Source organism: Myotis nattereri, assembly GCF_964212035.1.
Source record: "Myotis nattereri genome assembly, chromosome: 2".
In the NCBI taxonomy this organism is placed as follows: domain Eukaryota; kingdom Metazoa; phylum Chordata; class Mammalia; order Chiroptera; family Vespertilionidae; genus Myotis; species Myotis nattereri.
The window spans coordinates 146,354,490-146,369,299 of NC_138076.1; the positions used below are offsets into that span (position 1 = coordinate 146,354,490).

The 14,810-nt window shown below is 35.3% G+C and overlaps 1 protein-coding gene across 1 annotated transcript in view; it reads right to left on the reverse strand.

Moving 5' to 3' along the window:
* The window catches only part of TRHDE (thyrotropin releasing hormone degrading enzyme), a 378,007-nt gene that overhangs the window by 154,002 nt on the left and 209,195 nt on the right, over positions 1 to 14,810 (reverse strand). Inside the window, exon 6 of the mRNA XM_081083285.1 lies at positions 4,214 to 4,351. Within this exon, the coding sequence (XP_080939411.1) occupies positions 4,214 to 4,351 (138 nt within the window). The remainder of the gene's footprint in view (positions 1 to 4,213; positions 4,352 to 14,810) is intronic.

Here is a 14,810-nt window from a genome sequence, read left to right on the forward strand (position 1 = left end):
TAATAAAAACAGAATGGTACTTGCAAAAAAAAACACACAAATAAACAAAAACAGGTACATAGAACCAGTGGAATGAAATAGAGAGCCGAAATATAAATCCATGCATATATGGTCAACTAATTTTTGACAAGAGCACCAAGAACATACTTGGGAAAAGGATAGTCTCTTCAATAAATGGTGTGAAACTGAATATCCATATGCAAAAGAATTAAACTGGTCTCCTTTCATATACTACTCAAAAAAAATTCACTCACAATGAATCAAAGACTTAAGTGTAAGCCTGAAACAATAAAACTCCTAGAAGAAAACAAAGGGGAAAATATCCGACATTAGTCGAAGCAATGATTAGATAAGATACCAAAAGCACAGGCAACAAGAGCTAAAAAACAAACAAAAAATAAAACAACAATTGGGACTACATCAAACTAAAGAGTTTTGGCCCAACAGCAGAAACAATCAATAAACTCAAAAGGCAAACTACAGAATGGGAGAAAACATTTGCAAACCACATATCTGATATGGGGTTAAAATCTGAAATATATAAAATACTCATATAACTCAATAGCAAAATAACAAGTAATCCAATTAAAAATGATCAACGAACCTGAAAAGAAGACATACAATGGCCAACAGGCATATGAGAAGGGGCTCAACGTCACTAATTTTTAAGAAAATGCAAATCAAAACCACAATGAGCTAACACCTCATACCCATTATGAAAAAGCCAAGAGATTACAAATGCCAGCAAGGTTGGGAAGTAAAGGTCACCCTTATACAGTGCTGCTGAGAATGTAAATTGGTACAGCCATTATGAAAACAATATGGAAATTCCTCAAGAAATTAAAAATAGAACTACTATATGATCTAGCAATCCCACTCAGGGGTATATCTGAAGGAACTGAAATCAGTATCTTAAAAATATCTATCTACAAACCCATGTTCATTTTAGCATTGATTCACAATTGGCAAAATACAAAAAAAAGAGTCTTTCAATGAATTAATTAATATAGAAAATCTTATATAATAAAAGCCCAGGGAATGAAATGACAGAACTACCAGAATGACCAGAGACCAGAATGACTGTGGCCCCTTGCTCCAGCCGGCCCTGACCCCCAGCGGGGACCCCCACCATGATCAGGTGTGTGGCCAGCCTGCAAACCACCCATAGACCCTCACCCCGGCCCGCCCTGGCCCCAGTAGGGATCTCTACCCTGATCCGGGGCCCCCATAAGGGCAGGCCAGCCAGCCCCCACCCATGCACTGGACCTCTATCCTATATAATAAAAGGGCAATATGCAAATTGACCCTAATGGCAGAACGACCAGAATGACTGCTCGACCAGTCACTATGAGGTGCACTGACCAACTCTTGGTCCCTTTCCCAGGCCAGCAGGCTCCGATTGCCTGATGGCAAACAGGAAACCAGGGGTGGGTGGCAGTGGGGGGAGAAGCCGGCTGTGGGGAGCCTGGGAAGATGGCCCTCATCGCAGATCAAGCCCAGGGACCATACCCATGCATGAATTTCATATACCGGGCCTCTAATATATCATATATATATATATATATATATATATATATATATATATATATATATATATATATATATATATACACACACACTATTCAGCCATAAAAAGAAGGAAATCCTGCCATTTACAACATGAATTAAACTGGAGGCTATTATGCTAAGTAAAATAAGCCAGACAGAGGAAGACAAATATTATATAGTATTACTTCTATGCGAATTTCTTTAAAAGCCAATTTCATAGAAATAGAGAATATAATTGTGATGGCCATGGTCAATTGAAAGAGGGAAATGGGGTGATATATGTTCAAGCGTACACATTTTTAGGAGTAAGAAGAAGATGTTCTGATGATCTAATGTACATCATGGTGACTATCTATAATAATAAAAGCGTAATATGAAAATCGACCGAACAGCCAAACAGCGGGACAACCATCCAGATGACCTTCTGGACAAAGCCGAGGCTGCGAGGGCCAAGGCAGCAGGGCTGCAAAGGTCTACTCTAGCACAAATTTTGTGCATCGGGCCTCTAGTAGTTAATAATATGGTATCACATACTTGAAAATTGCTGAGAGTCAATCCTGGGCATTCTCACCACAAAAGTAAAGTTAACTGTGTGAGGTGATGGATGTATTAATTATCATCCCATGGATGTATTAGTAATCATCCCACAATGTATATTAAATCATCACATTGTACACTTTAAATATGTATAATTACATTTGTCAATTGTTTCCTCAATAAAGTTTAAAGAAATACATGGCTAGAAACAGTATCTAGTAGTCATTATAATGATGGTCCTAAGAATCATGGCAGAGTTTGCTCGTTTATCACATTTGTAAAATGGCAAGCCTTTGCACCAAAATATAAAGTGGGTAAAATAATAATTATATCTTTACTCTTTCCTACTGTTTTGTATCTTAAACTTCTTAAATAAATTTGTAATTATTCAAATATAATGAAGCTGGAATCGATGTTATTTATGTCTAAAAGCATACTTGTAACATATTTACTCAAAATAATATTTTTTCTAATATTCATCCTGAAGTAAGTTGTTATTTACAAATAGTCATAGAATTGGTGGTAGGTGGGAAATAACTACGGACATGTCTCTAAACTCATCTCAAACTATCTTAAATTATTTTTTGCATTAGATTTCAAGAATCAATACAGTTTAAGTAACTGAATGTATATCCAGCAAAACCTAGCCCAAAACCTCATATATAAAAATTAATAGATTTTAAATATAATTCTACACTTTCACTTATTTTTATAAAATATCAAAAATACCCTTTTTGAGCCAATGTGATGATCAGTATCTTGAACATATATTTTGTAACACTATGTACATCCTTACATATTATAGCATACAGTATTAACTAATAATCATTGAGATAGTCATTACTTGAATGCAAAACCATATATCTAAATTACTGCACCAAAGAATTCTGATGAATCATTATTTGATCTTTAGTTATAATTAGAAATATCTTGTTTTTAAGAAAAAAGAATATCTTGCTTTTAACACTTTTAAAAACAAAATATTATTAAATAAATAAAGTACATAGAAATCCCATAAATGCAATTAAATACACCAATAATAAAATATACTTTAACACCATTTTAATAATTATTAAATGGCTACTAAGTATTAAACAGTGAGATACACATGCTCTACTAAAATTAGAACTGAAAGAAGGGGTATAAGGAAAATCCTAATCCAAGCAACAATGGGAAAAAGTTCATTGTGTACCATATTTTGAGGACTGATCATTTGACCAAAGTCTCTGCCATTCGAAGTCTAGTCTTTAAATTTTCATTTATTATGCTTATAATCTAGGAAACTTGCTTAACCCCCCAAATCTCCTTTAAACATTGTTTTAAAATATATGTCATATCACTGTCTACACCCCCATTGGCATCTGCAGTCAAAATAAGTAAGTTTTTAAGGGACATTCAGGAAAAAATAATTTGTCAGTATATAGGTCAGTTCTCTTCTACACTAATAAAAGAGAAAGATGCAAATTGACCTACCTTCATGACACCCACCAGCCCATCAGGAGTGAGTATGCAAATTAACCCAACAAAGATGGTGGGTTAATTTGCATACACAGGCGCCAAACTGCAGGGGACGGGGCGGGATGCTTGCGTTGTGAACGCCATGGCAATGACGCAGGCATTCAGCACCGCCCCAGCTGCTCCGGGCCTCTGGGCCCCATGGGAAGGCAGAAAGGCGCTACCGGGGGGGAACGAAGGCAGAAAGGCAGCTCTGGGCTGGAGCAAAGGCAGAAAGGCAGCTCTGACTAGAGCAAAGGTGGTGCTGGTAGCCAGGGCAAGGAAGGCCCATTCTTGCATGAATCTCCATGCATCGGGCCTCTAGTATTAATAATATTACAACTGACATTTACATAACTCCATTTCTACAGCAATTTCTTATTCAGTCTTCAAACATTTATTCATTAATAGTTCCAATATTTCTATGCATTTGGCAAACATTCATCTCCATTTTACTGATTTATAAAACAAAGTTCTAACTCGTAAAATAACACGAACTTAGTAACTCTAACTCACAGTCTCATTTCTATGAGCCAGGAAGAAGAGAAGAATATAATACATGTAGCATGAAATAGTTTGGCTTCCTCAGATTAGTGAAATATCCAATTAGCACTTGGGTGTTACCTATTCTCACCTTTTTATATGCGATCCAGTCAAACACCCTGTCAATATCTGTTGCCTGTAGCACTTCCTGTGATACTGGATGGGAACTGGCCAAGCCATCAAGCAGCATCACTTCATGCAGAACATCTGTCAGAAACCTCTGTTTTTCCTGCAATACAGTAGACAGGGCAATAACAAGGTGATTCATGGTTATGACAGAATGTGTGTGACAACATGAACAGAATCCGTGTTACTTAATTGATGATGTTCATCAGCCTACATGGCAAGACTTAACTCTAAAGAGAACCCAGTATATAAAATGCCCCGTAAGTTAGTCTAAAATAAAAGTGGTTGATCTGAGCACATGAAACAAAATCAATGAACTACAAACAGATAGAAACAGTGGACTCTGCACTTTAACAGTGGTTAAAGCAAATTTGGACAGTGGGCACATAATGAAACTGACTAAGCTTATTCATGCATTCTGCAAGGACAAGACTACAATCCCAGTCCCAAATAACCTTCTTAGTTGAGTTCAGTATAACTAAATTTCAGGGTTCCAGTGCTATTTTGCTATTTACACCATTTATTTCTAGTACCATTGAACAGGTCAGTCTCTCTCTCTCTCTCTCTCTCTCTCTCTCTCTCTCTCTCTCTCACACACACACACACACACACACACACACACACACACACTTAAACATACACATTTATTTCAGGAGGCCACAATAAATAATAAAAAACATTATTGACATGAAACTATAATATCTGTGGATGTATAATGTGGATGTGAATTCAGAATAATGGACATAAAATGAAGATCAGTAGATATTAATATTCCATTAAATTAACTTGTGAAAACAGACAAAATTATGAGACTTTTATTCTGTTCATCCTTGAGACATTAGCATTTTCTGTAATAAAAGCTGATTTGTTATGTTAGGAATAATCTGTAAAGAAAAATTACATCTCTGTTTATTTTTATTTTATGAAGGCTGCTTTAAAGAAACAGCTTGGGTTTTGTCAAAAAAAAAAAAAATGCTGCCAGCTATTCCTCCACCTGGCCTCCTGCCTTCATTGAGGGAGGAGAGAAAGGAAAAAGAAGTAGCAAGAGATAACAAGGGCTAAATAGCCCCTAGATAATTGGGACCTGAGTATCATTACCGAGATTAAAGAGGGCAACACTTAAATTGCTCTAGCTAATTCTGAATTCATTCCTGGAGCATCCTAGTTTTGAGCCAGCAGATAAATAGTGTGTTTTTTCTTAGTGAGTTGTAATTTCAAGCTGAGAGAACATCAATCCTGGACTTTAAAAAAATAGAAATGGAAAATAAATATGCTAAAAACAATAGTTAATTGGGCATGTATGTGTATTACTTTACATCTGGCTGTAAAGAAACATTTTTGCTCATCATTATTGGCTCAGTGATTTAGCATGTTTAATCAATGATTCAAGTAATTAGCCATCCAACTATATACTGTAAGATTTACTTTATAATAGCTTATTTTATAGTCTATTGACTATGTATCTAATTTCTTCAGTCCTTTTTTGTCCTAAGAGTTTCACATCATTGGTCTCTGCTCCCTCAGAGGGGCAATGGACCAATGACTGAACCCAAAGTCACTCTGAGTTCCAGAAGACTGTTCCGACCATAAGAAGCCACAGTGAGCCCAGCTGGTGTGACTTGGTGATTGAGTGTTGACCTATGAGGTCATGGTTTGATTCCCGGTCAGGGCACATGCCTGGGTTGCGGGTTTGATTCCCAGTATGGGGCATGCAGAAGGCATCCAATCAATGATTCTCTCTCATCCTTGATGTTTCTATCTCTCTCTCCCTCTCCCCCTCCCTTCCTCTCTGAAATCAATAAAAATATTTTAAAAAATAAAAATTTTAAAAAAGAGGCCACAGTGAGAAGTTCAAACTTACAACAAATTAATTGACAAATATGACATAAACTAATACCGTATTTTTTCTCGACTTAAATTCTTCATGTAAGACAAATTAAAGAGCATGAAGGTGGACCTTGTGATTTAAAATTTTAAGAACAAAAAGACTGCTATATACATTGCTCATTTTAAGTGCATTATAAAGCAAAATTATAAAAGAGAAAATAATGTATTTCCAAAATAAAAATGTTAATGCTACTTTTAAGTAGGCATGCAATCTTGTTACTCAATTTCAAAATACACATTAAAATTATTTGATGTTGCAATTCATGGCAGGAATCATGAAATGTATAATTATATTTCAACTTAACCAATAAACATTTTTTTATAAGAAGTACTAATTGAAGAGGTGATTTCCATTGAGAAGGTAAAATATTCAAGTCTTCAAATAGTGATTGCCCATACCATTATGTCACTCAAATGTCTCATAAAAACACAGTGTAAAATCAACTTAAAATGATGTTTTATTTAATCCAAATTATAAAGTTAGCAGCAATAACTATATATTGATCAATATTAAAATTTAGTAAACATATAATGGTTTTATATATGTGATTTTTAAGTGGTATAAAGTAATTGGCTTTATAATTATAAAAATAAAATCTTAGGTAAATTTCAAAACTGAAATTTTCTTATTTAAGCAAATGTAAGTTATATGTGATATGTCACTTCATGCATCTGGGGAAAACAAACCCTTGCCTAGTAAGTAGAATTTCAAGAAGCAGTGTCTAAATTTAGTAATGTTACATCAATTAGTAAATTATATATATATTCTACATTGTTGAAGAGAATGATATTGTGTAATTGAGGGGGGGAAAGCATTAAGAGAGACGGAGAGGAGAGGAGGGAAAGCCTGGCAGAAGAGCACTCACAAAACTAAGAAGAGAGAAGACCTTAAATTGAGAAGGAAAAAAGAAAATTCTTGCCAGAGGCAAACCAAATTTAGCAAAACTACAAAGGGCATGCAGGAGAGAAGGTGCTAAGTTTTTATAAGGACCTGTGTCACAATAAATGATCTTAGCCTGTCAGTCCCTGGCTGGGACCCTCCTCCTCATCATCATCAATAACAACAATAACAGCAAAAAACTACTAAGTACTGATCCATTGCCTACTGTGGACCTGAGACTATGGAAGTTTAAAAATAAAGTTAAGTAAATAGTGACTATAATGTGAGATGAGATAAAATAAAGTAATTAGCCACAGCAAACAAAATAATAGTTTCCTCTTACAGACTAGAAATGCTAAAGAATTTTGGGGAAAATAATATAATTATTTTTTGTAGATATATATATATCTACATATATATATATATACATATACACATATATATATGTATATATATACACATATATATATCAGATATATAAAAATAATAAAATTAATTATGGAAAGTATAATGGAAAAGTAGCTTTTGTTCTGATCTGTGAGTGTGTGTGTGTGTGTGTGTGTGTGTGTGTGTGTGTAGGGAATAATATACTTAGGGTGCACATTCAACAGTTAGTTTTCATTCTACTTCATATTTTAAGGACACTGTGCACTATTCTACTTTCAAAAACTAGCACAATAAGATATAATGGAGCATCTATTTACAAATTTAATATTAGTAACAATAAATCCTACCACTCTAATATAGACTCCTTAGAATTGTTAAATACATGCCTACATTTAAACAGTTCTAATAATGTTGAACATATCATATCATATTGAACTATTCTTCAAAAATATATTAAATTTAATTTTCGGATAATAATGCAAGCTTTTCAGAAAAGTAAAGTTTAAGCAAATGCAGAGGTAAGAATAATACATGGAAAAATAGCCACTATTATTTTATTAATCTATTCATTCAACCAATTTGTATTAAATTCATACTTAATGGCAGATATTGTACTGTGTTTAGGGGATAAATATATGACGAAAGCCTAGTCCCTAACCTTAAAAGTGAAAGAGAAAGTACAAGAGAATGACAGATAAAAAGCTAACTGTATTATGATATGATGGATGCTATAAAACACAGAGGGCGAAATGATTAATTAGTTCAGAAAAGACTTCATAGACTAAGTGACATTAAAGTGGGTTGTTGAAGGGTGAAGGGTGACTCAGATGAAGGGGAGAAGCAGCTAAATAAAAAGGGCAAATCCAGACAGAGGAAACATAAAAAAAGCTACTCTTTTTGAATCCTCAGTTCTCAGGTTGCAGAGTTTGTTCTTAATAAATAGGCAGCAGCAGACATAATGACCTAGTAAAAGTAGTGTCTTGGGAAACTAAGTTATCTGCGGTATACAGGGTGACTTGTATGTCGGAATGGGAGACAGAAAGTGGCACTTGCACTAAGTGGGGATTTGGTGCAGATGAATTAAAACAAATTGTTGCTGAAGGACTGTTGGATCTGTATATTTTGAATGGAAAAGCAACTGCCATTGATGCTTTGATGCCTTGGTCGCTTTAGTAGATGATGGAGGGGAAGTATTAAGACATAATAACCACATGGCTTCTGGACTTGATGGAATTTTTTTAAAAGGAGCTGGCTATTGACAGAGAAGTGAAAAAAAGTTTGGTTTGGTGGGCCAGCGAAAAAGATCAGCTTTAGACATTGCAAGGAATGTGACAATGAACATCCAAAAGCAATATGCTTTACAAGCAAAAACCTGGGTCTAAGATAAGGACCCAAGTGCTAACCAACTTTTGACAATAAATTTTAGTTTGTATTAAAATATAAGTGAAGTCTCAAAATTCACTCTTTTTTATTATTTCTTATAATTTTAGCATTTCATATATTAGCATTTAGTAATATATGTAAAGGAAGTTATTAAGAATTCTTATCATGGCATTAGATTTGCCTGAGAAATTACATTCCTTGATGTCTGAAAATGGCTGCCTGACCATCAAGGTCTGAATGGTTAAAAGTGAATAGTCAAGGTGAAGAGTGGGAAAACAGGAAGCACTATTGAGAGGTAGGGCTGTCAGCAAGTTCCTATTAGAAAGCTGACTAATCTTAGCAGAGAAATACCAGGCAGACACTTTGTCACCAGAAAAGAAAGAAAAAAAATCAGAATAATCTGAATTGAGATCAAAGAAACTCGTATACATCAAGCCAGGCAAGGAAGATGAATGCCAAGCTTGAGCCAATTCAAGCAGTGGCGAAATGCTCATAGGCATTAAAGGAGAAAAAAAAAATCGCAGGGCAAATATTTTTGTTTATTTTGTTAATTAGATTCCACATATAAGTGAAATCATGTAGTATTTGTCTTTCTCTGACAGTCTTATTCCACTTAACATAATACTCTCCAGGTCCATCCACGCTGTTGCAAATTCACATTTTTAGGAGAATGGATCTGAAGGTAAATGGCTCTTTTGGTATTCCCCGGAGAAGAAACAGTCACACTGCTGCAAAGAGCCCTAAGGTGTAAGAAAAATATCTGCCACTCACTATGACATTGAACAGGTTACTCACTCATTTTAGACCTTAGCACCCTCATTTGTAAACATATGTGGTTGTGAAGATTACATAAGAGAATTTGTTCCACAAATATTTATTGAACACCTGCTATATCCAAGATGGTGTACCTGGTTCTGGGAATGAAGAGACACAAAGACATAAATCTGACTTTCAATGATTTCACAGTGGTAACAGAAGAGACAAAGATAAAAACAAGTATTAAAACACCACCTGCTATACTTACAAATGGAAGTAGGTTCAAGATACAGTGTGACTACACAGAAGGCTGTGATTTGTTCTGTTTAGGACAAAGCAGGAAAACCTCCTGATCATTTGAGTTGAATCTTTAAGGATGATGTGAGTTATCTGGAGGCATACAGCACAAAACGGCATTTTGGACAGAAAGGCATATCTGGAAAAACTCATGGAGGTCTGAAACAGCTTGATCTGTTAGGGAGATTAGAAGTTTGTGTGGCAGAAGGTGATATAATGAGGTGAATGATTAATGATTAGCAGAGACAGGTAGACAAGAATAAAATCCTCAAGGATCCTCTATGACAAGTGAGGAAGCTAGAATTAAGAAGTGACATCATCAGACCTACATTTAGAGAGATAACTATGAATAGTGAAAAGTGAGCCAGAATGAGAAGCAACTGGAAACAAAAGTAGGACAATACTGTGTAATTATGCACAAGTGGCACACAACATGGGCCTTATCTTTGTGATCAAAAAATATTGCACCAATTATTTCTCAAAAATTTAGTCAATTGGGGATGACCAATGGTGATCAAACAGGGTATTTACTTTAGAATTCCAAAATGTATGAGTTAAATATAGATATAGACAATCATATACAAAGACATAGATATAGATGATATAGATATAGATATATAGATATAGATATAGATGTAGATATGTGGATACACACACATACATATATATATCCAAATAGATATAAATATTTCATTTTTAAATATTTTCACTTGTTTATGTAAAGCAATGTCTTATTCCAGTTTTTAATATCACAATATATTCTTGAATGAAGATAAAGGGACTTTCTAATCTTTAAAGTCAAATCAGTAAGAATGTCTGATAAAAGATACTAAAACAATGTCATCTACTTCCATACTTGTTTATTGACTGCTTCATATATCTACTTATATAAAAACGATGGGTGGTGTTCCTCACATAGGGACTAACAGCCACGACCAACCTAAGGAAGTCAGTCCTACAGGGGTTGTCTTGGCAATGGCTGCGCCCCCCCCCCCCCCAAGCTGTTTCCCAGGAACTGTTTCCTGTAAGGGCGGAGTTTGAGGCAGGAACCCGCCCTGGTAGCCTGGAGGCAGACCTTTCTAAAGTGTGAACCTGAGTGGGGCAGCTGAAAGGCTTAGAAAAGACGGACAAGAATGAAAGCCCGGTCTTGGTGTGATGCTGCTTCTCTGAGAGATGGCGATCACGCCTACAGCCATGCCTTTAGTTTATAGCAGATGCTAAAGGGAAAGTAAGGGCGTGACCAAGATGTTTACAAACATTCTCCTGGGTTTCAATCCTACTCAACTACATGCACCTGAAGTCTATCAAGCCCACATCACTCAGGCAACTGGGGCCACGTGTTCAGACCATAGGTTCAAGCTTGGAACTACAGCTGTTGGCTATAATTGTGCTGGGAGGGCCCTGCCCTCCAAGCTGGGACTTGCATGTGGCAATGAGAGGACTGTGCCCTCTCATCAGTCCAAGGCTTGAACCTGTCCAAAACACTGTAGCGGCTCCCCACAATAAAGTTTTAATTCTGTTTCTTTGTTACTAATGTGGTGGCCATACCCCATAACAAAGAAACAAAAGAAAATTTCCCCATCGAATTTCTGAATGGTATTATTCCTTCGGGAATGCTGTGTCATAAATTAAAATTGAAAGTGAGTGCAATCATCATGCTATTGAGAAATCTCAGTAGTAAATGGGGTCTTTGTAATGGTACCAGATTTATTATCAAAAGATTACGACCTAACATTATCAAAGCTGAAGTATTAACAGGATCTGCAGAGGGAGAGGCTGTTCTGATTCCAAGAATTAATTTGTCCCCATCTGACACTGGCCTCCCATTTAAATTGATTTGACGACAGTTTCCTGTGATGCCAGCATTTGTGATGACTATTAATAAATCACAAGGACAAACTCTAGACAGAGTAGGCATGTTCCTACCTGAACCCGTTTTTGCACATGGTCAGTTATATGTTGCTTTCTCTCAACTTTGAAGAGCATGTGATGTTACAGTTAAAGTTCTAAGTACTTCATCACAAGGGAAATTAGTCAAGCACTCTGAAAGTGTTTTCACTCTTAATGTGGTATACAGGGAGACATTAGAATAAGTTGAATCACTTTATCAGTCATTGTTTGCATCACTGTTGTTTTTATATCATGTTTTTGTTGTTTTCATATCATGTTTTTGTCATTTTTATATCATGCCTCTGTTGTTGTTATATCCTTTTGTTACTGTTTATTTATTAATAAATTTATATATTATTTTTGTATACATTTTACTAATTTCCTTTCATCTCTCACACTTCTATTATAGAGAAAGGGAAAATAGCTATATTAAAATATCTCTGCTAATTAATTCCCTTTATTAAAAAAATATATTTTATTGATTTTTTACAGAGAGGAAGGGAGAGGGATAGTTAGAAACATCGATGAGAGAGAAACATCGATCAGCTGCCTCCTGCACACTCCCTACTGGGGATGTGCCCGCAACCAAGGTACATGCCCTTGACCAGAATCGAACCTGGGACCCTTGAGTCTGCAGGCCGATGCTCTATCCATTGAGCAAAACCGGTTAGGGCAATTAATTCCCTTTTAATATGCATGAATTTCGTGCACCGGGCTACTAGTATGTGTACATGTGTGTGTGTGTGTGTGTGTGTGTGTGTGTGTGTGTGTGTGTATATATTGTGTTAGAGGCTGGGAATCAAACACAATGGGGACATAATTCCTGCCTCAAGTAACTCCCATTATGATAGGGGAGATAATACAATTTGACAGCTGAAGTATTAGCAGCATAAACAAAGTACTAGGGAAGTAGACAGCAGAGGTAAATGCATAGGTGAAAAAAGCGCTTTCAGTGTCTATGACCATGCTGATTCAACCTCAATTGATCCAAAGAGAAGAAATAAGATATATGTAATTTATGTTTTACCTCTCTGGGAATCTATACTACCACAAGATAAAGACATTTAAAGTGCCATAGGTTAAACAGAATGCCACATGAATCATTACTAATCTGAAGCCCTTGCTTACACGAGGCTAGAACGAGGGATACAGGCTGCCCAGCATTGCATGATTTGGCTTTTTACTGATATTCTTCATGTCTTATTCAAATCATGACAAAGGTTTAAGCAGAGGAATACAATCAAGAATCAAATAAATACAAACACACTTGGGGAACAGATTCATCAGTTGTCTTTTTATGAGGTATTACACCTCAGTAACTTTGCAACTATCATCTTTTGTAAACACATTACATAATGTCATATTTATAAATGAGGAATTATTTGGATTTCAAGTCTCCTACAATGTCAAAAGAGTTGTACTCTGTCATTTTCTATTGTCATCCTACTTTTGTAAATTTTTTTAAATGTCCAAAGATATTTTAATCTTTACTCAGTTGGAAATCAGCTGTTTATAACTATGGAACATTGTCATTATTTAGCTGAATTGTTAGCATTTCACAGAAAGCAAAATTATGCTGATAAATTAAATAAACTTAAAGAACTAGTGAAAATAAATGTTGTTTCCATAAAATAATGTACTTTAAAAATTAACATATCAAAATCTCATGTTTAAAATGCACATGTGCAAGACATTAATCATTTTCATGTAAAGCTTATTAATGCAGTCCATTTGTATTAAAGTCAAACTTGTGTAAATGCACATATATACAGTACACATTGACGGATGTTTTTTGAAATAGTCACCATTAATGACTACAATGAAGTCAGTACCTCTGTATTTATTTACATAACCTTTTACAGAAAGTGCTACATCAACACCATAAACCAGGCAGATCCCTAGGGATATAATGTTACTCTGTGATTTCACACCAGTTTACAGTAAGTAACTGAAACGTGTTCTGTAAGTTATTTCTTTTACTATCGGCACATTTCACCCACTGCCAAGCCACAAATGTTCTAAGATGACTTATTCAATGCACAAACTAAAAAGCAATTATATTTCTATAAGAGAATCTTGGGTGATTTTTTTTAAGCCTCTTGTAACCCAAAAGAACTCCCTGCACAGGTTTTTATGAACTGCCATACTCTCAAACATGACTAACACAGAGAGAGTGGGCTAAGCTGTTAGTCTCTTCAATGACTACATCCTTTAGCTGCCTTATGTTTTGTTAGGGACATCCAAGTTAAATGTGTCATGTCTCATATTATCCAAGATGTAACACAGCTGAGGGAAAATGTTAAGATTAAACACAAAATGCACTGGATTTCGCACAACCAAATTCTGAACCTTCTGCAGACGTACTCAGGATGCTTCAAGGCATAGAAATATTCGTTGGCATAGTTACCATCAATTAGTCACTCACATTTTTATTAATTATGATATTCCAGGGTCTTAAGAAACAGTCATAAATGTACTTCAAATAATGTCAGACACAATAATAATTCTGAACAGGCTGTCTAATGACACAGCTCATTCTAAATTCTAGCAGCCCCCCAAATCTCTGTGAACAATCACCACATGCCACAGGCGTTCATATAGCCTTCTTAAAAATGCTCATATGATTTGGCTTCCCTTTATTTTTTTTAGAATTTCTTGACTCCTTTCCCTCTATTTTTCTTCAAACATTCATCCAATGTAGTTTCATATATTTTTAATTTCAATATCCTTTTTAGTTCAATAAATGAGTTCCTAATATAGACATAGAAACTTTTGATTTATCACAAATGATCTGGTGACCTTCATTTCATAATTTTTTTAACTTTTGGCCAGACTTTTATTATTGAACACTTTATAGATGCTATGTTCTGGGCAAAACGCTGACAAATAATGGTGAGATAAACAATCCCTAGCTTGAGGAAGCCTATTGTTTAGTGAAGTGGTTCTCAATCTTCCTAATGCCACGACCCTTTAATACAGTTCCTCATGTTGTGGTGGCCCCCAACCATAAAATTCTTTTCGTTGCTACTTCATAACTGTCATTTTGCTACTGTTATGAATCGTAATGTAAATATCTGATATG